The following is a 24171-nucleotide window of genomic DNA, read 5'->3' on the forward strand; positions in this document are numbered from 1 at the left end:
CCCCGTATGGTGTATGTCATTTACCTTGCATATGCAAGAGGTGCAATCAATTTACCTTGATGTGGACAAATTAATTTCCTGTGGCAAGAAAACCTATGTGAAAGCTCTGCTATAGGTGCAGAAATTCAAAGAACAAGCACCATCACTTTCCTTCCCCGTTAGCCTGTTCTTACACTATGGAGTTCCTGGTTCGGTGCTGCTGAGTATTACTGCACCAATTTGTGAGCTTGATAGCTATGAATCAAATGCTATCAAAATTCTGAAAGAGGTCTTTACAGAAACCTCATCTGGAAACCCAGCATACGTCAATACCAACTTTTCAGTGGTATCAGAAGCCTTCATATGACTGGAAGGTGCTGGTTCTGAACTGTGTGATGCCCTGGATATTGTGTGACACATCCAGAGTGAGTTGGGCAAGCTCGTGGTCATGTGGCTGAGAAAGTGAATGATAAAGTGCAAAGTGTTTTCCAGCGGAATCCTGGATATTCTATAATGTGCAAAATTATTGATAGTCTTTCTGAGAATGCCACCACATTTGAAGACAGTTAACTAAAACTGTCGTGCAGTGACCTCACCAACTGCATATGCTCCTGTGATGTGAAGACCTTTTCCAGGTACAAACCACCCACGTGATTTACCAACTGACCTGCCTACACTGTGATGCATTCTATGTGGGAATGACCAGCAACAAACTGTCCATTCGCATGAATGGACACAGGCAGACAGTGTTTGTTGGTAATGAGGATCACCCTGTGGCTAAACATGCCTTGGTGCACGGCCAGCACATCTTGGCACAGTGTTACACCGTCCGGGTTATCTGGATACTTCCCACCAACACCAACCTATCCGAACTCCGGAGATGGGCACTTGCTCTTCAATATATCCTCTCTTCCCGTTACCCACCAGGCCTCAATCTCCGCTAATTTCAAGTTGCCGCCACTCATACCTCACCTGTCATTCAACATCATCTTTGCCTCTGCACTTCCGCCTCGACTGACATCTCTGCCCAAACTCTTTGTCTTTAAATATGTCTGCTTGTGTCTGTATATGTGTGGATGGATATGTGTGTGTGTGCGAGTGTATACCCGTCCTTTTTTCCCCTTAAGGTAAGTCTTTCCGCTCCCGGGATTGGAATGACTATTTACCCTCTCCCTTAAAACCCACATACTTTCGTCTTTCCCTCTCCTTCCCTCTTTCCTGATGAAGCAACTGTTTGTTGTGAAAGCTTGAATTTTGTGAGTATGTTTGTGTTTGTTTGTGTGTCTATCGACCTGCCAGGGCTTTTGTTTGGTGAGTCTCATCATCTTTGTTTTTAGATATATTTTTCCCACGTGGAATGTTTCCGTCTATTATATTCATATATATATACAGGGTTATTACAAATGATAGAAGCGATTTCACAGCTCTACAATAACTTTATTATTTGAGATATTTTCACAATGCTCTGCACACACATACAAAAACTCAAAAAGTTTTTTTAGGCATTCAGAAATGTTCGATATGTGCCCCTTTAGTGATTCGGCAGACATCAAGCCGATAATCAAGTTCCTCCCACACTCGGCGCAGCATGTCCCCATCAATGAGTTCGAAAGCATCGTTGATGCGAGCTCGCAGTTCTGGCACGTTTTTTGGTAGAGGAGGTTTAAACACTGAATCTTTCACATAACCCCACAGAAAGAAATCGCATGGGGTTAAGTCAGGAGAGCGTGGAGGCCATGACATGAATTGCTGATCATGATCTCCACCATGACCGATCCATCGGTTTTCCAATCTCCTGTTTAAGAAATGCCAAACATCGTGATGGAATTGCAGTGGAGCACCATCCTGTTGAAAGATGAAGTCGGCGCTGTCAGTCTCCAGTTGTGGCATGAGCCAATTTTGCAGCATGTCCAGATACACATGTCCTGTAACGTTTTTTTCACGGAAGAAAAAGGGGCCATAAACTTTAAACTGTGAGATTGTACAAAACACGTTAACTTTTGGTGAATTGCGAATTTGCTACAGGAGTGCGTGAGGATTCTCTACCGCCCAGATTCGCACATTGTGTCTGTTCACTTCACCATTAAGAAAAAATGTTGCCTCATCACTGAAAACAAGTTTCGCACTGAATGCACTCTCTTCCATGAGCTGTTGCAACCGCGCCGAAATTTCAAAGTGTTTGACTTTGTCATCGGGTGTCAGGGCTTGTAGCAATTGTAAACGGTAAGGCTTCTGCCTTAGCCTTTTCCGTAAGATTTTCCAAACCGTCGGCTGTGGTACGTTTAGCTCCCTGGTTGCTTTATTCGTCGACTTCTGCGGGCAACGCGTGAAACTTGCCGGCACGCGTTTAACCGTTTCCTCGCTCACTGCAGGCTGACCCGCTGATTTCCCCTTACAGTGGCATCCAGAAGCTTTGAACTGCGCATACCATCGCTGAATGGAGTTAGCAGTTGGTGGATCTTTGTTGAACTTTGTCCTGAAGTGTCGTTGCACTGTTATGACTGACTGATGTGAGTGCATTTCAAGCACGACATACGCTTGCTCGGCTCCTGTTGCTATATTGTCTCACTGCGCTCTCGAGCGCTCTGGCGGCAGAAACCTGAAGTGTGGCTTCAGCCGAACAAAACTTTATGAGTTTTTCTACGTATCTGTAGTGTGTCGTGACCATATGCCAATGAATGGAGCTACCGTGAATTTATGAAATCGCTTCAATCATTTGTAATAGCCCTATATATATAAACAAAGATGATGAGACTTACCAAACAAAAGCGCTGGCAGGTCGATAGACACACAAACAAACACAAACATACACACAAAATTCAAGCTTTCGCAACAAACGGTTGCTTCATCAGGAAAGAGGGAAGGAAGGGAAAGACGAAAGGATGTGGGTTTTAAGGGAGAGGGTAAGGAGTCATTCCAATCCCGGGAGCGGAAAGACTTACCTTAGGGGGAAAAAAGGACAGGTATACACTCGCACACACACACATATCCATGCGCACATACACAGATACAAGCAGACATTTGTAAAGGCAAAGAGTTTGGGCAGAGATGTCAGTCGAGGCGGAAGTAAAGAGGCAAAGATGTTGTTGAAAGACAGGTGAGGTATGAGCGGTGGCAACTTGAAATTAGCGGAGGTTGAGGCCTGGCGGATAACGAGAAGAGAGGATATACTGAAGGGCAAGTTCCCATCTCCGGAGTTCTGACAGGTTGGTGTTAGTGGAAAGTATCCAGATAACCCGGACGGTGTAACACTGTGCCAAGATGTGCAGGCCGTGCACCAAGGCATGTTTAGCCACAGGGTGATCCTCATTACCAACAAACACTGTCTGCCTGTGTCCATTCATGCGAATGGACAGTTTGTTGCTGGTCATTCCCACATAGAAAGCTTCACAGTGTAGGCAGGTCAGTTGGTAAATCATGTGGGTGCTTTCCACGTGGCTCTGCCTTTGATCATGTACACCTTCCGGGTTACAGGACTGGAGTAGGTGGTGGTGGGAGGGTGCATGGGACAGGTTTTACACCGGGGGGCGGTTACTAGGGTAGGAGCCAGAGGGTAGGGAAGGTGGATTGGGGATTTCATAGGGATGAACTAAGAAGTTACGAAGGTTAGGTGGACGGTGGAAAGACACTCTTGGTGGATTGGGGAGGATTTCATGAAGGATGGATCTCATTTCAGGGCAGGATTTGAGGAAGTGGTATCCCTGCTGGAGAGCCATATTCAGAGTCTGATCCAGTCCCGGAAAGTATCCTGTCACAAGTGGGACACTTTTGGGGTTCTTCTGTGGGAGGTTCTGGGTTTGAAGGGATGTGTGTGTGTGTGTGTGTGTGTGTGTGTGTGTGTGTGTGTGTGTGTGTGTGTGTGTGGGGAAACATTCGATGTGGGAAAAATTATATATAAAAACAAAGATGAGGTGACTTACCGAACGAAAGCGCTGGCAGGTCGATAGACACACAAACAAACACAAACATACACACAAAATTCAAGCTTTTGCAACAAACTGTTGCCTCATCAGGAAAGAGGGAAGGAGAGGGAAAGACGAAAGGATGTGGGTTTTAAGGGAGAGGGTAAGGAGTCATTCCAATGCCGGGAGCGGAAAGACTTACCTTAGGGGGAAAAAAGGACGGGTATACACTCGCACCCACACACACACATATCCATCCACATATATACAGACATAAGCAGACATATTCAAAGGCAAAGAGTTTGGGCAGAGATGTCAGTCGAGGCGGAAGTCCAGAGGCAAAGATGTTGTTGAATGACAGGTGAGGTATGAGTGGCGGCAACTTGAAATTAGTGGTTCCCATCTCCGGAGTTCGGATAGGTTGGTGTTAGTGGGAAGTATCCAGATAAGCCGGATGGTGTAACACTGTGCCAAGATGTGCTGGCCGTGCACCAAGGCATGTTTAGCCACATGGTGATCCTCATTACCAACAAACACTGTCTGCCTGTGTCCATTCATGCGAATGGACAGTTTGTTGCTGGTCATTCCCACCTTCTAATACCATGTCACCCTCACAACACCCCCACAATGACCCCATTAAGTTTTATTTACATTCCCTCTGCAAACATGCCTTCACCCTAGCCAGATTACGCTCGCATATTTTATTTTCTCAGGCTTGTCTGACATTTGGCATTATCCCCAAAGGCCTCACACTTAAAGTTCCCATCTCTGGCTGCAACCCTTCTTTCCATCAGTCTCTATATCAGTTCCAAACTGAACAGTCCATTGCCCTCACCCACCTAATCCTTCACCTACACATCAACTCAGCCAATGAACACACCCGTCAACTCCTATCCTTAATAAAAGTCCTCAATCTTTCCTCTCTCACATCCACACCAGCTGTTCAGAGCATCCTCCTACAGGCCAACCTCAAATTAGAACAGCATGCCACCCTTCACCTCAAAAAACTATCCAATCTCCTGGTTTCCCACCTCCGGAAAGGCAACTCACTCACCCTTCACAACCTTTCCAGCAAACCTCAACCTCCTCTCGTTGCACACAAACCCAGTCTCTCCCATCTACTCAACCTCCCACTTCCACCTCCACTCCCTCCAAAACCTCAAAATTCCAATCAACACAATCTGGAACCAGAACACCCAAATTCAGTAGTTAACCTCTCCTCCAAACCTCTCTCCCAATCCGAAACCTCTGTCCTATCCAAAGGCCTCACCTTCAGCCCCACTCCCAGATTCAACCAAACAGCCCTCGTCAAAGATTTACTGTCCTCCACTCGTACTCTCTGCTGGAAAAATCACTTTGCCACGAAGAAAAATGATCCCAATCCTACTCCTAATGATCCAACTCCCCAAGACACTATCCAAATTGAACCCTGCCTGGAACAGTTCCATCCTCCGTCACAGCAGGACACACCTCCTCTTCCTCAAAATCACCCTCTCCAAACCTTCCAGGAGTTTCTCACCTCCAGCCTTGCCTCTCAATCCTTCTTAAAAAACCTTAATCTTACTCCCAACATCACCACTGCTGAAGCCCAGGCTATTCGTGATCTGAAGGCTGACCGATCCATCGTCATTCTTCCGGCGGACAAGGGTTCCACGACCGTGGTACTTGATCGTCTGGAGTATGTGGCTGAGGGACTGCATCAGCTTTCAGACAACACCACATACAAAGTTTGCCAAGGTAAACCCATTCCTGGTGTCCAGGCGGAGCTTCAAGGAATCCTCAGAACCTTAGGCCCCCTACAAAACCTTTCACCTGACTCCATCAACCTCCTGACCCCACCGACACCCCGCACCCCTACCTTCTACCTTCTTCCTAAAATTCACAAACCCAATCATCCCGGCCGCCCCATTGTAGCTGGTTACCAAGCCCCCACAAAACGTATCTCTGCCTACGTAGATCAACAGCTCCCATCCTTCATCAAAGACACCAACCACTTTCTCGAACGCCTGGAATCCTTACCCAATCTGTTACCCCCAGAAACCATCCTTGTAACCATTGATGCCACTTCCGTAATACACAAATATCCCGCACGTCCAGGGCGTCGCTGCGATGGAGCACTTCCTTTCACGCCGATCACCTGCCACCCTACCTAAAACCTCTTTCCTCATTACCTTAGCCAGCTTCATCCTGACCCACAACTTCTTCACTGTTGTAGGCCAGACATACCAACAATTAAAGGGAACAGCCATGGGTACCAGGATGGCCCCCTCGTACGCCAACCTATTCATGTGTCGCTTAGAGGAAGTCTTCTTGGTTACCCAGGCCTGCCAACCCGAAGTTTGGTACAGATTTATTGATGACATCTTCATGATCTGGACTCACAGTGAAGAAGAACTCCAGAATTTCCTCCCCAACCTCAACTCCTTTGGTTCCATCAGATTCACCTGGTCCTACTCCAAATCCTATGCCACTTTCCTTGACGTTGACCTCCACCTGTGCAATGGTCAGCTTCACATGTCCGTCCACATCAAACCCACCAACAAGCAATAGTACCTCCATTATGACAGCTGCCACCCATTCCACATCAAACGGTCCCTTCCCTACAGCCTATGTCTTCGTGGCAAACGAATCTGCTCCAGTCCGGAATCCCTGAACCATTACACCAACAACCTGACAACAGCTTTCGCATCGCGCAACTACCCTCCCGACATGGTACAGAAGCAAATAACCAGAGCCACTTCCTCATCCTCTCAAACGCAGAACCTCCCACAGAAGAACCACAAAAGTGCCCCACTTGTGACAGGATACTTTCCGGGACTGGATCAGACTCTGAATGTGGCTCTCCAGCAGGGATACGACTTCCTCAAATCCTGCCCTGAAATGAGATCCATCCTTCATTAAATCCTCCCCACTCCACCAAGAGTGTCTTTCCACCGTCCACCTAACCTTCGTAACCTCTTAGTTCATCCCTATGAAATCCCCAAACCACCTTCCCTACCCTCTCGCTCCTACCCTTGTAACCACCCCCGGTGTAAAACCTGTCCCATGCACCCTCCCACCACCACCTATTCCAGTCCTGTAACCCGGAGGGTGTACACGATCAAAGGCAGAGCCACGTGTGAAAGCACCCATGTGATTTACCAACTGACCTGCCTACTCTGTGAAGCTTTCTATGTGGGAATGACCAGCAACAAACTGTCCATTCGCATGAATGGACACAGGCAGACAGTGTTTGTTGGTAATGAGGATCACCCTGTGGCTAAACATGCCTTGGTGCACGGCCAGCACATCTTGGCACAGTGTTACACGGTCCGGGTTATCTGGATACTTCTCACTAACACCAAGCTATCCGAACTCCGGAGATGGGAACTTGCTCTTCAATATATTCTTTCTTCCCGTTATCCACCAGGCCTCAATCTCCGCTAATTTCAAGTTGCCGCCACTCATACCTCACCTGTCATTCAACAACATCTTTGCCTCTTTACTTCCGCCTCGACTGACATCTCTGCCCAAACTCTTTGCCTTTGAATATGTCTGCTTATACCTGTATATGTGTGGATGGATATGTGTGTGTGTGTATGTGCGAGTGTATACCCGTCCTTTTTTCCCCTTAAGGTAAGTCTTTCCGCTCCCGGGATTGGAATGACTCCTTACCCTCTCCCTTAAAACCCACATACTTTCGTCTTTCCCTCTCCTTCCTTCTTTCCTGACGAAGCAACCGTTGGTTGCGAAAGCTAGAATTTGGTGTGTGTTTGTGTTTGTTTGTGTGTCTATCGACGTGACACATACAGCTATTTCAAAAATAAGTGATAGTTTCAAACAATGGAAAATCCAGGATGGAATAATGACAATATTATGAAAATGATAGATTGCTATTCACCATAAGACAGACATGCTGAGTTCCACATAAGCACAACAAAAAGACTTTCAAACAAGTAAGCTTTCAGCCATAAAAGGTCTCCATTGGAATCATACAACATACACACATCCGGCTTCAGCACCCAGAGACTTTGGTCATGTTTGTGTGTATGTTGTCTAATTCTGATGAAGGACTTTTTGGCTGATTGCTTACTTGTTTGCCAGTCTTTTTGTTCTACCTACCTGTGACTCAGGATCTCTGCTACATGGTGAGTAGCAGTCTGTCCTTTTCATAATATTGTCATAAGTGATAGTTTCAAACATTGCAAAGAGCAATTACTATACTCACAATTTATTCAGAAGTGAATTTTTTATTTCATGGTATATTAAAAAAACCAACAAGAATTTTCTAAATAAACTTATTGATAGTCATATTCTATTTTTTTAAAAACCATATTAAATGTATATAATCCTTTTCCATAAGCGTTTACATGTGTCACTCTTTTTTTTTTGAAGCCATGAAATCCAGGTCCAGCAGTAGCAATCAGTCAGTACCATAGTGGCATTGTGCAGCAGTGCCTTGTTGCCAGTGACATGAGCAGATTATGATTGCCTCTCAGACACACTCACTAGCCAAATGATTAACTGCTGGCTCAACACAGTTACAGCAAGGATAGAGAATGTTACTGGAGAGAATCACATGCTCATTCCAGAAGGAACTCATGGGCTGTAAATGGCACAGAGCAGTCACCTATAACGTGTTAGTGTCAGTGAAAATTTGGGAATCTGTTGTTATCGACAGAAATTTAGGAAGCAGGCACACAAATGCTCCTCACGTTGCACGTACTCAGATGGCAGTGGCAGTTGCATCTAATTGCAGGACAAGCCTATGATAATCCATTGAGGACAGTGGGTCAGCAGCTGGACATGAGGTAATTGAATAATGATGATTAAAACCAACAGCCTTATTGTAATCCAACTTTGTTTATTCAGAACATGCCACCAGTTTTGACACCAAAATGTGTTATCTTCAGGCCCCGAGCATGACCTGCATCAACCAGTTGCCGTCTGGCAAATAATCGCATTGTCTTACTAAGGTAGCATTCTGTAAAGGCTGCATTCATGTGTCACACCACAAGCTGGACAATGGCATTACCTAAGATCATACTTGACCTTTGCAGTACTTGCAAAACAGTCTTTGACTAATCATTAGCGGAGCTTGTATATGGCAAAACAGTTTCACCACCCAGTGAATTCATCAGTATCTGCTACTGGACTAGTCGCCTACTGTGTTTTGTAGCTAAGAATGAGTTCATGGTCCAGTCAACAGAGGTGCTTATTTTTCAGCTTCAGTAGTTGTTTTGTATAGTGAGGCTCCAAGAGAATAACAATGAGATATTCTTTGCTTGTCAGAGGCTCATCGTCCTTAGAGTTAATTTGCTACAGTTCATAAGTCACAAGTTCTTACTCATCTTCAACTTGTACATGTTAATAAATGTTTGTTGTTCAGATTCATATAAGTACTAATAATTTGTTTGCTATCACCTTGAGGTGCCTGAACACGTGCAGAAGTAGTCTGGACAGATATTGCTATAGATTCTGTGACAAGTCCATCCCAGAAACCTTTGTGTTCTTGAAGGAGATACCATCCTGTTGTATAATGCTACTTTTCAGAATGTCTTTTATACATCTTTCCCATTCTATCTTGTATTTGAAGAATATTATGTTTAATATTTATATATCAAAATATTTAAAAAATGGTCAGGCCTAGGTAAATAAAATTAGTAACATACTTATTCAAAATGCAAAATTTTATACATAAGATAAACTTTCAACATAATGTATTTTATACTGCAATATTCTTTTCCAGCTGTTGCAGAAGCACGTGACATAGTCATATACTTGAAGCCACTGCAAAAATATTTTGATCAGTTAGAAAATACCATCTTTTGTGAATGTCAACCTATTTTGTGGCCACTTATGCATACAGTGTGCCTCGTGTGGGCAAACAGCCGATATTACTGCAACAATTCAAAAATTACTGTACTTATAAAGGAAATATGTAATCTGCTTATTCAAGAGGTAGGTTTTGTATTTTCAAATAGATTAAGACAGTTGTGGACCTACCTGAAGCTAATCACATTTTTGTGCTCTGTTACTTTTAATACTGTTCAGCCTTACAGCACAAGTACAATTAAAACTTATCTTACATTCAGAGGTCCATTTGTATAGTAATAAGGGAGACTGGAAGTTAAGTATCAAATTTTAAGAGTTGAAAATGTTTTGAAACTTCCTGGCAGATTAAAACTCCTTTCATCCAGGAGTGCTAGTACAGCGAGGTATGCATCATAGCTTCTTTGAAGTTTGGGAAGTTTGAGAGAGATATGGGCAGAAGTGAAACTTGAGGGCAGGTCAATAGTGGTGCCCGTAGTGGGTACACATTCTTGATCTGCCAGGAAGTTTCAAAACTGTGCGCATACCACTGCAGAGCAATAGATTTTTGTTGTTGTTGATGTGTTTAATTTCTAAATAAGCTAACCTTTTCAAGAGGTAAATATTGTGTTGGTATTTGAACCTGTTGCCCTCTGATAGATATGACTGAAAACCACTGATTACAGACTCCTTTTGTACCATAAGCATCTAGTTTTTGCATAGGAGCAGAATGCGATTGACTGGATTGATGCCTTTTTAAAACAATAAAAAGTTCAGAAGCATAGCAATTTTTATTAAGTGCATGAATCATCAGCCAGTAAATGAAAAGAGAGCCTCATTGATGTGTTTATTTTTTCAAAAACCAAACTGCTGTCCTTTTAGTAGGAAATTTCTTTCAACAAAGGACATTACTTGAGAATATACAACTTTTTATATTATTGTAGAGTCACTTGAGAGGAGATAAATCAGTTGATAGTTTTTGACCTCGTGCTTGTCCCGGTTATTGTGTGAAGGAAATATATTGAAAGTTTTGAGTGGCTGAGGAAAAAGGCCCCTGCTCATGGAACAGCTGATTATGTAACAAAGTGGTTGCATTATTTAATCATCAACCTGTTTTATTACATATCTAGGTAAACCATCAAAGCCAGATAACAGGGAATTTCCCATATTCTTAATACTTAGGAGAACCTCCTTCAAAGGTGCAGGTGTTAGACAAACTGATTTCTCAAATCTTATACACTCTGTAGGGAAAGATTGTTGGCAGAGAGTGGAAAAACTGAAACACTGCTTGCTATACCAAAAAAGGTTTGTTAAGTATAAGGCAAATGTGTTCAGCGTCTATTATTTGTTGACAATTACATTGGAGAGATTCTGATGTTTTTTGCTTCAGTGATTCAGGGGCATCACATTGAATAATGTTGTGAAAGCTGCACAATGTTTCAACAAGACAACTGCTTGTTGTCTTCAGATGCTTACTGATGTTTTTCTGCAGTGGCTCACCAATATATGTGTTTGCTAGAAAAGTGTAGCTGGCAGGGGGTGGGACTGTAACATCATTGTAGACAAATCATAGATGCTGGTGACATCCAATGCCCCCTGCTAGGGAAATGGGCCAGGTCTTTACATGTGCGATGTGGGAAAAGCACCGGCCCAAGATGCAGCCCAGCACATGTATGGGCAGTTTGTAGGTGCCCACTTTAAGTGTCTGGACTCTAATTCCCTGTCTGTGTTGGCTTGTTTGATTCATTTGTCTGTGGCTGACAGTGCATTAGTATCTCTAGTGCAGGTTCCCATGCCTTGCTAAGTTGAAATCCTGTGTCTCTGTTAATCAGGTCGTTACTTATACGTATCGTGACTGCTTCTTTAATGATGGAGTTCCAGTGTATGGTGACAGATGAAAGGATCTTTGTCTCTTCATAGTTCATGCTAGTCTCGTTTCAAGACAGTGTTCAGCAACAGCAGACTTTTCTGGCTGAACCAGTCTGGTGTGATGTCTGTGTTTAGTGGATCTATCTCTAATAATGTGACACATGTGACCAATGTATGATTTCTGACACTGGTACAGGATTTTATATATCCTTTGTTCCCTTGGACCTACATTGTTTTTAACACGACCTAGCATCATTTCCACTCACCCTGGAGGGCAGAAGGCATATTTTATTTGATGTTGCTTTAACATCCCGCTCTGATCTTAAAGGACATGCAATCAACAGAGGCTCAAAAAACCATCCTCGTGGAGTTCTCCATTTCTTCTGGCTGTTCTTGAGGTTTATTGTATGCAGGTTGAAATGCATTTTGAATCTGTTTGTTGGAGTATCCATTTTGTACAAACACATAGCTCTGCTAACAAGCTCTCTGGATATGAGATAACTCTAGCTTCATGAACAAGAGTCCGTAATACACTACTGCATTGGGACGGATGACAGCAGCTCATAGCTCATAGCCTGTACAAGTAGATATAGGTCAGTGTAAGCTGGTATATGAAACACATTGGGACCCAATGAACCGGTTTCTTTTCTGCGGACAAAGACATCTAAGAATATGAGATCCCCATTTTCTTCACTTCCATGTGGAAGATGCTTGGATGGAAGGATTTATGGTGTTCCAGAAAAGCAGGAAGTGTTGCTGCCCCATGTATCCATACTACAAATGCGTGATCCACTTTGCTCCAGAAACATTTAGGTTTCAAAACCACTGACTGAAGTGCTTTTTCTTCGAAGTATTCCGTAAAAAGATATGCTACTTTGGGAGACAAAGGGCTACCTATAGAAATCCCATCAGATTACTGAAAATATTATTCATTAAATGAAAAGTAAGTCAAGATAAGCACATGTTTGAATAAATGTAAGATTTTACCCTCCAGATTAGCTTCTAAAAGTTGTAGTGAATCCACCAGATATACTCATGTGAAGAAAGAGACCACACTGAAACTCTCAAATACTTCAGCTGGTTCGAGACACAAACTCTTCAGTCGCTGTGTAAAATCTTCTGAGTTTCAAAAATTATGCTCGCATTTTTGTACCAAAGGACTCAAAGAGGGAAGCCAGATGTTTTGCTTGGTAATTAAGATCAACAGGCTGTTCAAGAAACATCAAATAAAATGTGTCTTTTTTTTCTAATAATGCAAGTAAAAATGTTGCTAGGTTCTGTGAAAAACAACCTAGTTATAAGGAGAAGATGGATGTATAAAATTCTGAGCCAGTGCGGGATATTCTACATTGGCCAGACATGTCGCACTGTTAAAGATAGATATACTGAACATATACATCACACTAAGAATGGCCAGCCAAAAAAGTCTGCTGTTGCTGAACACTGTCTTGATACCAGACATTGTGTGAACTAAGGAGAGACGAAGATCCTTCCGTCTGCCTCCACGTACTGGGACTCCACCATTACAGATGCAGCCGAAGTATGTGTAAGTAATGACATGATTAATAAAGACACGGAATTTCAACTTAGCAAGGCATGGGAACCAACATTGGCGGTACTAAGGCATCGTCGGCAACAGAAGAACGAATTCAGGAAGTCAACACAGGAAGGGAATTGGAGTTGGGACACTGAAAGTGGCCACCAACACACATCCATGCAAAAACCTGAACTGTTCCTCTAGCAGAGGGCATTGTACATTGTCAACCCATGCAATTTGTCTACGATGATGTTATAGTTCCACCCCTTGGAACCCCCATTGTACATCGTCAACCCATACAATTTGTCTACGATGATGTTATAATTCCACCCCTTGGTTCCTGCACTTTTCTAGGGAGCCAGCACATGGTGAGTCACTGCAGCAACATGTCAGTGAGCACCTGAAGATGATGAGCAGCTGTCTCATTAAAATATCATGCAGCTTTCACAGCATCATCGAATGCAATGCTTGAGAACTGCTGAAGCCATTATTACATCGGAAAAGTGTGACACAGTTGTGTTGCATGAAACTGTGAGTCGATGTAGGAGCTGGCAGTCTGACCTCACCCATTTACCTGGTGAGTGGACAGGTGGCTGCTCCTTCAGTAGGGTCTGAGAAGGTACATGGAGACGGGAATGCATCTGAAATGTGGACCAGGGCCTGTATGCTGCTGTTGAGGATGCAGGGTGCAGTCATTTTCAAGTTGTGGCTAACAACAGCACAAACGGGATTTGTCGCTTGGACACTGAGGCCATCCTCACTTTGTATGAATGACTGGTGGAAATGGTGAATACAGCTGACTTCACTGGCAGGGTGCAAGCCGAGTGCACAGTTTACACCAATGTACTCAGAGATGACGGGGGTCATTTGCTTTGGAGCTGAGGAGAAGGTCTCAACCAAAGGCTCCGTTGAACGATCTCGGCTGCAGATCTGTGGACCTGCATTATGGGATGGAGAATTCTAGACCTCACCTTGATAGGTCAGGTGTTCACTACACAAAGGCAGCAGTTACTCAGGTAGCAGAGTACTTGTGGAGTGCACATGGTTTCTTTTTAGGTTAGGCGTTAGTTTGAGGTCCTCTGATGAACATTCGGCAGTTGACACACAGAGAGGGAAATTAGACCATATAGAAAGTAAAAACAGTTTGACTGTCAAAATATTAACTGTCAGTTGTCTTAGTATTTAATGAAGTTCCTGGTTTACTACTGTCCAGGAAAGTAGTCATGCTCAAATTTTTCTGAGAGCCTAGAGCTGGCTGAAACACAAAGTAGAAAGCTCCGAAATATTTAGCAAGGCATGGAACGTATATTGAAAACACAGATAAGGTGCTGCAGGAGGAGAAGTGTTCATTGCAGTCTAGCAAAAATAATGTATCTGTCATGGTTGAAACTGAGACTGTGTGTGAAGTTATCTGAACTAAACTAAACTCCTCTCAAACAGGCCAATGAAGGCCCAACAGTACTGACCGGCTGCCATGTCATCCTCAGGTCACAGGTGTCACTGGATGCAGATATGGAGGGGCATGTGTTCAGCACACTGCTCTCCCGGCTGTATGTCAGTTTCTGAGACCGGAGCCGCTAATTCTCAATCAAGTAGCTCCTCAGTTTGTCTCACAAGGGTTGAGTGCACCCCACTTTCCAAGAGCATTTGACAAACCAGATGGTCAGCTATCCAAGTGCTAGCCCAGCCAAACAGCATTTAACTTTGGTGATCTGACGGGAACTGGTGTTACCACTGTGGCAAGGCCGTTGGCATGAAGTTATCTGGACGTGAGTAACAGGTCGAGGTGAACTCAACTTAATTATTAGATGTTTTTACTGGGTACATGATTCCTTTGTGACAGTTTTAAAAACATTCAAAGAATAAAACTTCCTGGCAGATTAAAACTGTGTGCCGGACTGAGACTCGAACTTGGGACCTTTGCCTGACATGCTACACCAGTAGCACAGAAATACTCCAATCATGCAGTGTTATACTGGGACATCTATGGATTCATTGCAGGTGCTATGGACAGGCAGTTGTGTGAAGTATTGCAGGTGCTATGGACAGGCAGTTGTGTGAAGTCCTAAACATGTTTTCTGAGAACTGTCTTGAGCAGCTAGTTTGATGGACCGTAAGCAATGGAAATGTTTTAGGTCTTGTACCTACAGACAGACCTGAGCTCATCGGCAGTGTCAGCATAGAGATAGATTAGTGATCATGATGTCACCTAAGTGACAATATTTACTAAAGTTAATACATGCGTCAAGAAGGCTAACAGAGTATTTTTCGTAGAAAGAGTACATAAGTAGTTGTTAGAATCCAACTTAGACAATGAATGAACATCATTTAGTTTCAATATGTTGGACGTAGAGGAATTGTGGGCAGAGTTTATACTGACTGTATATCGCACTCAGAAGTTTGTGCCCAGTAAGTGTATCAAGAACAGAAAAGATCCACCGTGGATTAATAACAATATTTGGAAAATGTGAAAGCAGTAACAGTTGTATTCTCTGGCTAAAAGATAATACGGTGTTGACAATAGCCAAAAGTTAATAGAATTGATTCACCTGTAAAAAGATCAATGTGCAGTGTGCACAACTGCCCCTCTCATACGTAAGGAAAAGATCTTGCTGATATTCTGAGAAAATTCTGGGTGTAGGTAAAATTGGTAATTGTGTCTAATGTTTGTATCCATTCACTGATTGATCAGTGTGATAGGGCAATAGAAAAGGAAAACTGGAGTTTTATATTTTGCGCATAAGAAATCATTCACGCAGAAGGATTGTACAGCATACTGTCATTTGACCATCACACAGACTTTCATGTGAAGGACATATTAATAGACATCTTTGGGATAGAGAAGCAACTGAAAGAGTTGAAAACAAATAAATCACCAATCCCAGTTTGGTTTTGCAGAGTGTACTCTATAGCATCTAGCATCTAGCATCTAGCATCTAGCATCTAGCATCTAGCATCTAGCATATAGTACTCTATAGCATCCCCCCCCATGAACCATGGACCTTGCCGTTGGTGGGGAGGCTTGCGTGCCTCAGCGATACAGATAGCCGTACCGTAGGTGCAACCACAACGGAGGGGTATCTGTTGAGAGGCCAGACAAACGTGTGGTTCCTGAAGAGGGGCAGCAGCCTTTTCAGTAGTTGCAAGGGCAACAGTCTGGATGATTGACTGATCTGGCCTTGTAACAATAACCAAAACGGCCTTGCTGTGCTGGTACTGCGAACGGCTGAAAGCAAGGGGAAACTACAGCCGTAATTTTTCCCGAGGGCATGCAGCTTTACTGTATGATTACATGATGATGGCGTCCTCTTGGGTAAAATATTCCGGAGGTAAAATAGTCCCCCATTCGGATCTCCGGGCGGGGACTACTCAAGAGGATGTCGTTATCAGGAGAAAGAAAACTGGCGTTCTACGGATCGGAGCGTGGAATGTCAGATCCCTTAATCGGGCAGGTAGGTTAGAAAATTTAAAAAGGGAAATGGATAGGTTGAAGTTAGATATAGTGGGAATTAGTGAAGTTCGGTGGCAAGAGGAACAAGACTTCTGGTCAGGTGACTACAGGGTTATAAACACAAAATCAAATAGGGGTAATGCAGGAGTAGGTTTAATAATGAATAGGAAAATAGGAATGCGGGTAAGCTACTACAAACAGCATAGTGAACGCATTATTGTGGCCAAGATAGATACGAAGCCCACACCTACTACAGTAGTACAAGTTTATATGCCAACTAGCTCTGCAGATGACGAAGAAATTGAAGGAATGTATGATGAAATAAAAGAAATTATTCAGATTGTGAAGGGAGACGAAAATTTAATAGTCATGGGTGACTGGAATTCGAGTGTAGGAAAAGGGAGAGAAGGAAACATAGTAGGTGAATATGGATTGGGGGACAGAAATGAAAGAGGAAGCCGCCTGGTAGAATTTTGCACAGAGCATAACTTAATCATAACTAAAACTTGGTTTAAGAATCATGAAAGAAGGTTGTATACATGGAAGAACCCTGGAGATACTAAAAGGTATCAGATAGATTATATAATGGTAAGACAGAGATTTAGGAACCAGGTTTTAAATTGTAAGACATTTCCAGGGGCAGATGTGGACTCTGACCACAATCTATTGGTTATGACCTGTAGATTAAAACTGAAGAAACTGCAAAAAGGTGGGAATTTAAGGAGATGGGACCTGGATAAACTGAAAGAACCAGAGGTTGTACAGAGATTCAGGGAGAGCATAAGGGAGCAATTGACAGGAATGGGGGAAATAAATACAGTAGAAGAAGAATGGGTAGCTTTGAGGGATGAAGTAGTGAAGGCAGCAGAGGATCAAGTAGGTAAAAAGACGAGGGCTAGTAGAAATCCTTGGGTAACAGAAGAAATATTGAATTTAATTGATGAAAGGAGAAAATATAAAAATGCAGTAAGTGAAACAGGCAAAAAGGAATACAAATGTCTCAAAAATGAGATCGACAGGAAGTGCAAAATGGCTAAGTAGGGATGGCTAGAGGACAAATGTAAGGATGTAGAGGCCTATCTCACTAGGGGTAAGATAGATACCGCCTACAGGAAAATTAAAGAGACCTTTGGAGATCAGAGAACGACTTGTATGAATATCAAGAGCTCAGATGGAAACCCAGTTCTAAGCAAAGAAGGGAAAGCAGAAAGGTGGAAGGAGTATATAGAGGGTCTATACAAGGGCGATGTACTTGAGGACAATATTATGGAAATGGAAGAGGATGTAGATGAAGATGAAATGGGAGATACGATACTGCGTGAAGAGTTTGACAGAGCACTGAAAGACCTGAGTCGAAACAAGGCCCCCGGAGTAGACAATATTCCATTGGAACTACTGACGGCCGTGGGAGAGCCAGTCCTGACAAAACTCTACCATCTGGTGAGAAAGATGTATGAAACAGGCGAAATACCCTCAGACTTCAAGAAGAATATAATAATTCCAATCCCGAAGAAAGCAGGTGTTGACAGATGTGAAAATTACCGAACTATCAGCTTAATAAGTCACAGCTGCAAAATACTAACACGAATTCTTTACAGACGAATGGAAAAACTAGTAGAAGCCAACCTCGGGGAAGATCAGTTTGGATTCCGTAGAAACACTGGAACACGTGAGGCAATACTGACCTTACGACTTATCTTAGAAGAAAGATTAAGGAAAGGCAAACCTACGTTTCTAGCATTTGTAGACTTAGAGAAAGCTTTTGACAATGTTGACTGGAATACTCTCTTTCAAATTCTAAAGGTGGCAGGGGTAAAATACAGGGAGCGAAAGGCTATTTACAATTTGTACAGAAACCAGATGGCAGTTATAAGAGTCGAGGGACATGAAAGGGAAGCAGTGGTTGGGAAGGGAGTAAGACAGGGTTGTAGCCTCTCCCCGATGTTGTTCAATCTGTATATTGAGCAAGCAGTAAAGGAAACAAAAGAAAAATTCGGGGTAGGTATTAAAATTCATGGAGAAGAAATAAAAACTTTGAGGTTCGCCGATGACATTGTAATTCTGTCAGAGACAGCAAAGGACTTGGAAGAGCAGTTGAATGGAATGGACAGTGTCTTGAAAGGAGGATATAAGATGAACATCAACAAAAGCAAAACAAGGATAATGGAATGTAGTCTAATTAAGTCGGGTGATGCTGAGGGAATTAGATTAGGAAATGAGGCACTTAAAGTAGTAAAGGAGTTTTGCTATTTGGGGAGCAAAATAACTGATGATGGTCGAAGTAGAGAGGATATAAAATGTAGGCTGGCAATGGCAAGGAAAGCGTTTCTGAAGAAGAGAAATTTGTTAACATCCAGTATTGATTTAAGTGTCAGGAAGTCATTTCTGAAAGTATTCGTATGGAGTGTAGCCATGTATGGAAGTGAAACATGGACGATAAATAGTTTGGACAAGAAGAGAATAGAAGCTTTCGAAATGTGGTGCTACAGAAGAATGCTGAAGATTAGATGGGTAGATCACATAACTAATGAGGAAGTATTGAATAGGATTGGGGAGAAGAGAAGTTTGTGGCACAACTTGACCAGAAGAAGGGATCGGTTGGTAGGACATGTTCTGAGGCATCAAGGGATCACCAATTTAGTATTGGAGGGCAACGTGGAGGGTAAAAATCGTAGAGGGAGACCAAGAGATGAATACACTAAGCAGATTCAGAAGGATGTAGGCTGCAGTAGGTACTGGGAGATGAAGAAGCTTGCACAGGATAGAGTAGCATGGAGAGCTGCATCAAACCAGTCTCAGGACTGAAGACCACAACAACAACAACTCTATAGCATTGGCAGCTAAGTTATCTTGCATTTATCACGAATCTCTCACTCAGCACAAAGTCTTAAGAGACAGGAAAAAAGTGCAAGTGATTCCTGTATATACCAGGGCCATTTTAGAAGTTCTCCACACTGTACAGGTAAGATGGAATTGAAAAAAGTAATTTATTTTGCAAAATACCTTTACAAGCCTCCAAATAATCCTCATTCTTGCTTATAACAGCTTCCCAATGTTTCGCCAACTACTGTATTCCAGATAGGGCACCTTCATTGGTGAGCTGTCTGATTACTCAGGTCACCTCACTGGAAGCTCCATCAATTGTATCAAAACGTTTTCCACAGGGTTGTTCCTTCAGTTTGGGAAACAAATGAAAGTCTGGTGGGCTCATATCAGTGCTTTATGGTGGGTGAGGAAGTATTTCCCATCCATATTTGTCCATTATTTCTCACTGATGGGGCAATATACAGTCCTGCATGTTTTTGCTCCTCACTCAGAGCGTGCAGAACCCTTCTGGCAGCAACTTTTCTGATCTTTAACATTTCAGTTATGATTCTGTAAACTGAAGTGACAGACATTCTGATCTTATACGCGATTTCCTCACATGTTGTTTTTGTTGATCCTCTCTCAAAATTTCACTAACAAAACCTGAAAGGTGTAGATTATTGTAGGTAATGGCCTTCCACTTCTTGGGTTCTTCTCATTCCTTTTGATTAACAATAACCTGAAAGATGTAGTCTATTGTAGTTAATGGCCTTCCGCTTCTTGGGTTCGTCTCATTCCTTGCCTTGCCTTCACAGAATGAGCAAACAACTATGACACTGTGCTACAATCCACTACACTATTGCCACACACTTCTCGGGTTGTTTCAACCTAGAGATTAAATTTTGATGTAGGAATGCTGGTCAGCAAGTGTAAGGTGACCTAACTTGGTTTCAGCATCTGTTTTAAATCTGAATTACTCACTACACAGAGACATGAATTAACAAACAAATATATGACAATCTCAACTAAAATCTTGCTTACAACTGACATGAATTTCAGCTTGATCGTGCCACCATAACGGTGACTTGTGCACTGTGTGCAGGATGTTTTAAATGACCTCATAAGATGGCTAAAAGAATGGATCTGCAAAATTAAGGACCAATACCCTTAACATTGGTTTGCTGCAGAATTCCTGAACATATTCTGAGTCTGAATATAATAAATTTCCGTGAAAAGAAAAAGTTTCTGCTCATGAATCAGCACGAATTTGGAAAGTGTTGCTTGTCTGAAACTCAGCTTGCCCTTTCCTCACATGGTATCCAGTGAACTATGGGTGAAAGACAACAAGTAGATTCTATATTTCTAGATTTCTGTAAAGTGTTTGACACCACAGTGCCCCATTGCAGATTGTTAATGAACGTCCAAGCATACAGAATCGATTCCCAGATATGTGAGTGGCTCAAAGACTTCTTAAATAATAGATCCTAGTATGTTCTCAGTGGCAAGTGTTCATCAGAGACAAGGGATCATCAGGAGTGTACCAGGGGAATGAGACAGGAGTGCTCTTATTCTCTGGACAGGGTGAGATGCAATCTGTGGGCTGTTTGCTAATGCCACTGTTGTTTTGCGGGAAGATGTCATCATTGCATGACTGTAGAGGGATACAAAGTGACATAGACAAAATTTCTGGTTGGTCTGATGAAAGGTGTCTTACTCTAAATGTAGAAAAATATAAGTTTATTTAAATGAATAGGAAAAACAAACCTGTAATGTTTGAATATAGCATTAGTTCTGTGCTACTTGACACACTCATGTCGACTAAATATCTAGGTGTAATGTGGTATAGCAATATGAAATGGAATGAGCATTTAAAGATGCAAACAAAGGAAAATCCAGGATGGAATGTAACAATATTATGAAAAGGAAAGTTGCCACTCACCATACAGTGGAGATGCAGAGTTGCAGGTTGGCACAACAGAAAGACTGTCACAAATGAAGCTTTTGGTCGGTAAGGCCTATGTCAGAAATGGACGACACACACACACACACACACACACACACACACACATAAACACTACTCACATACATGACTGCAGTCTCAGGCAACTGGTGCTGCTGCTCATAGTGTGGCTACAGTTGCCTGAGACTCCAGTCGTATGTTCTTTTTGTTGTGCCTATCTGCGACTCAGCATCTCCGCTATATGGTGAGTAGCAACTATCCTTTTCATATAAAGATGCAGTAGAGAAGATGGGAAATTGTAGTTCACATTTAAAGGAGACTGCATATAAAACACTAGAGCAACCTGCATATAACACACTAATGCAACCAATGCTTGAGTAGTGGTTGAGTGTTTGGCACCCCACCAGACTAAATATAAGGAATACTTTGAAACAATTGCTAGATATGTCAACGGTATGTTCAATCAACACACGAATATTAAGGAACTGCTTCATGTACTGAAATGGGAATCCTTGTGGTAAGATGATGTTCTTTTCATGAAACACTACTGAGACAATTTAAAGGACCAGCATTTGAAACTGATTACAGAACAATTCTGTTGCCACCAACGTACATTTTGCTTAAGTTCTATGAAGATAAGATAAATTAGGGTTCGTGCAGAGGCATATAGATAGATGTTTTTCCTTTGCTCTGTTTGTGAGTGGAACACGAAAGGAAATGAGGTACCCTCTATTGTGCACCATACTGTGGCCTGGGGAATATGTTGTAGATGTATGAGATCTGTTTAAAAATTCTGGAACTTTGTCCACAAAATTTTTCTGTGCTTACCGTTTCCGTATTGTTCATGGTCTCCTTTGAAATATTCTCCTCCACAATTGATACACCACTCCCAATGCTGTTTCTGCTTCTGGAAGCAGTCTTGGTACACCTTTTGCTGGATCGCGCAAAGCGCTGTCTTTGAATTTTCTTTTATCTCATCTATTGTTGCACATCTTCGTCCTTTCAATGGAGTCTTCAACTTTGGAAGTAAAAAAATGTCTGTAGAGACCTGGTCTGTAGAGTACGGAGGATGAGGCAAAACAGTGATTTCGTTTTCTGTGTAATAGTTGTGCACCAACAGGGACGAATGTGCGAGTGCACTATCATTATACAAGAGCCATGAATTGTCTCAGCACATTTAAGACCATTTCCTTCTCACATTTTTTCGCAGGTGTTGCAACATGTCCTGATAGTACCATTGATTAACAGTTTCTCCCTGTGGCAGAAAATCATGATGAACGAATCCTTCAAAGTCAAAGAAAACTATCACCTTGGCTTTGACATTTGACATGACCTGACAATCTTTTTTGGTCTTGGAGTACGTTTCTCAACCCATTGTGAAGATTGACTCGTGGCCTCAACATCGTTACTGTCTTATCACCAGTTATGATTCTCTTAAGGTCTTTCTGGTCTCGACTCATGAGCTACGGAACGAACGTAGCAGCGACATGATGCATTCCTAGATGCTGTGTCAGTATTTCATGACATGATCCAAGTGAAGTGTTACATTCTTCTGCCATCTCTCAGACAGTCAGTCTTTGATTGGCATGCACAGTTTCGTTGATGTTCCTGACATAAGCATCGTCAGTAGATGTTGAAGGATGTCTTGAATGAAGGTCATCTTCAGCTGGCCATTTTTGAACTGCGTGAACCATTTGTAACACCGAGTATGGTTTAAGCAGTCGTTACTGTAAGCTTCCTGCAGCATTGGGTGTATCTCTGTAAAGGTTTTCTTGAGTTTCATGCAAAATGTAATGCTCCGCTAACTCTGCCATCTCGAAATTTGCAAACTGTGTGTCACAGCGTTCGTCTCAGTACAACACTGAACAATAACTAACAGACATACAAAAATGAAACTTCTGGCAGTTAAACATTAAATACAGGTGTGTGTATGGATGCCAACGGCATTTTGCTCCAACACATGATTGGTGCGAAATTACAAATGTTCTGGAACTTTTTAAGCAGACCTCCTAGATGTAGACATCAGTTTGTAAAATTTTTCTTACAGTATGAAAAATGGCTTTATATTTTTTATTTGGATCATTTATGTTGGCTTTATTTGTTAGTTCTGTTGCCTTAGATACTACTTTATGAAGTACTTTCCTATACAGGAACAACTGTGAAAATTCAGATCATCTGTAGTTGTGCTTTGTCCATAGAGTGAGTAACCTATTAGTCTTACATGACATCCTTATACCCATTGGGATCCAACCATTATGAATCTTCCTGATAACTGGATTTGTAATTTATTTTTGTGACAGATTTGTGTCTTCGTTTTGATTTGACATTCTTAGTCATTCTTATTCATCTCATTGTGTATGGATAGGTGTTAATTTCATTTGTCTTCTTAATATTACGAACTGTCATATGACAGTAGGGCAGTTTTTTAACACCGGTCAGGAGCTGTGCATCTGTGTTTTGTTCTTGATTTTTGTCTTCGTATTTGGACTAATTCATGTATGAATTATGATTGTGTCACATCATAATCAGAGAGGCCCTTATGACTATGTAACTGTTCACAAATTGTGTATGTCTTCATATACTTATATAATAGAGGGAAACATTCCACGTGGGAAAAATTATATATAAAAAAACAAAGATGAGGTGACTTACCGAGCGAAAGCGCTGGCAGGTCGATAGACACACATTGGAATGACTCCTTACCCTCTCCCTTAAAACCCACTTCCTTTCGTCTTTCCCTCTCCTTCTCTATTTCCTGATAAGGCAACAGTTTGTTGCGAAAGCTTGAATTTTGTGTGTATGTTTGTGTTTGTTTGTGTGTCTATCGACCTGCCAGCGCTTTCGTTCGGTAAGTCACCTCATCTTTGTTTTTTTATAT

The 24171-nt window shown here is 42.3% G+C and overlaps 1 protein-coding gene across 1 annotated transcript in view; it reads left to right on the forward strand.

Annotated features, from left to right (window-relative positions):
- The window catches only part of LOC126456501 (dynein beta chain, ciliary-like), a 186722-nt gene that overhangs the window by 69511 nt on the left and 93040 nt on the right, over positions 1-24171 (forward strand). Inside the window, exon 7 of the mRNA XM_050092251.1 lies at positions 9610-9821. Within this exon, the coding sequence (XP_049948208.1) occupies positions 9610-9821 (212 nt within the window). The remainder of the gene's footprint in view (positions 1-9609; positions 9822-24171) is intronic.

The sequence above is a fragment of the Schistocerca serialis genome, chromosome 2 (assembly GCF_023864345.2).
Source record: "Schistocerca serialis cubense isolate TAMUIC-IGC-003099 chromosome 2, iqSchSeri2.2, whole genome shotgun sequence".
Classification (NCBI taxonomy): Eukaryota; Metazoa; Arthropoda; class Insecta; order Orthoptera; family Acrididae; genus Schistocerca; species Schistocerca serialis.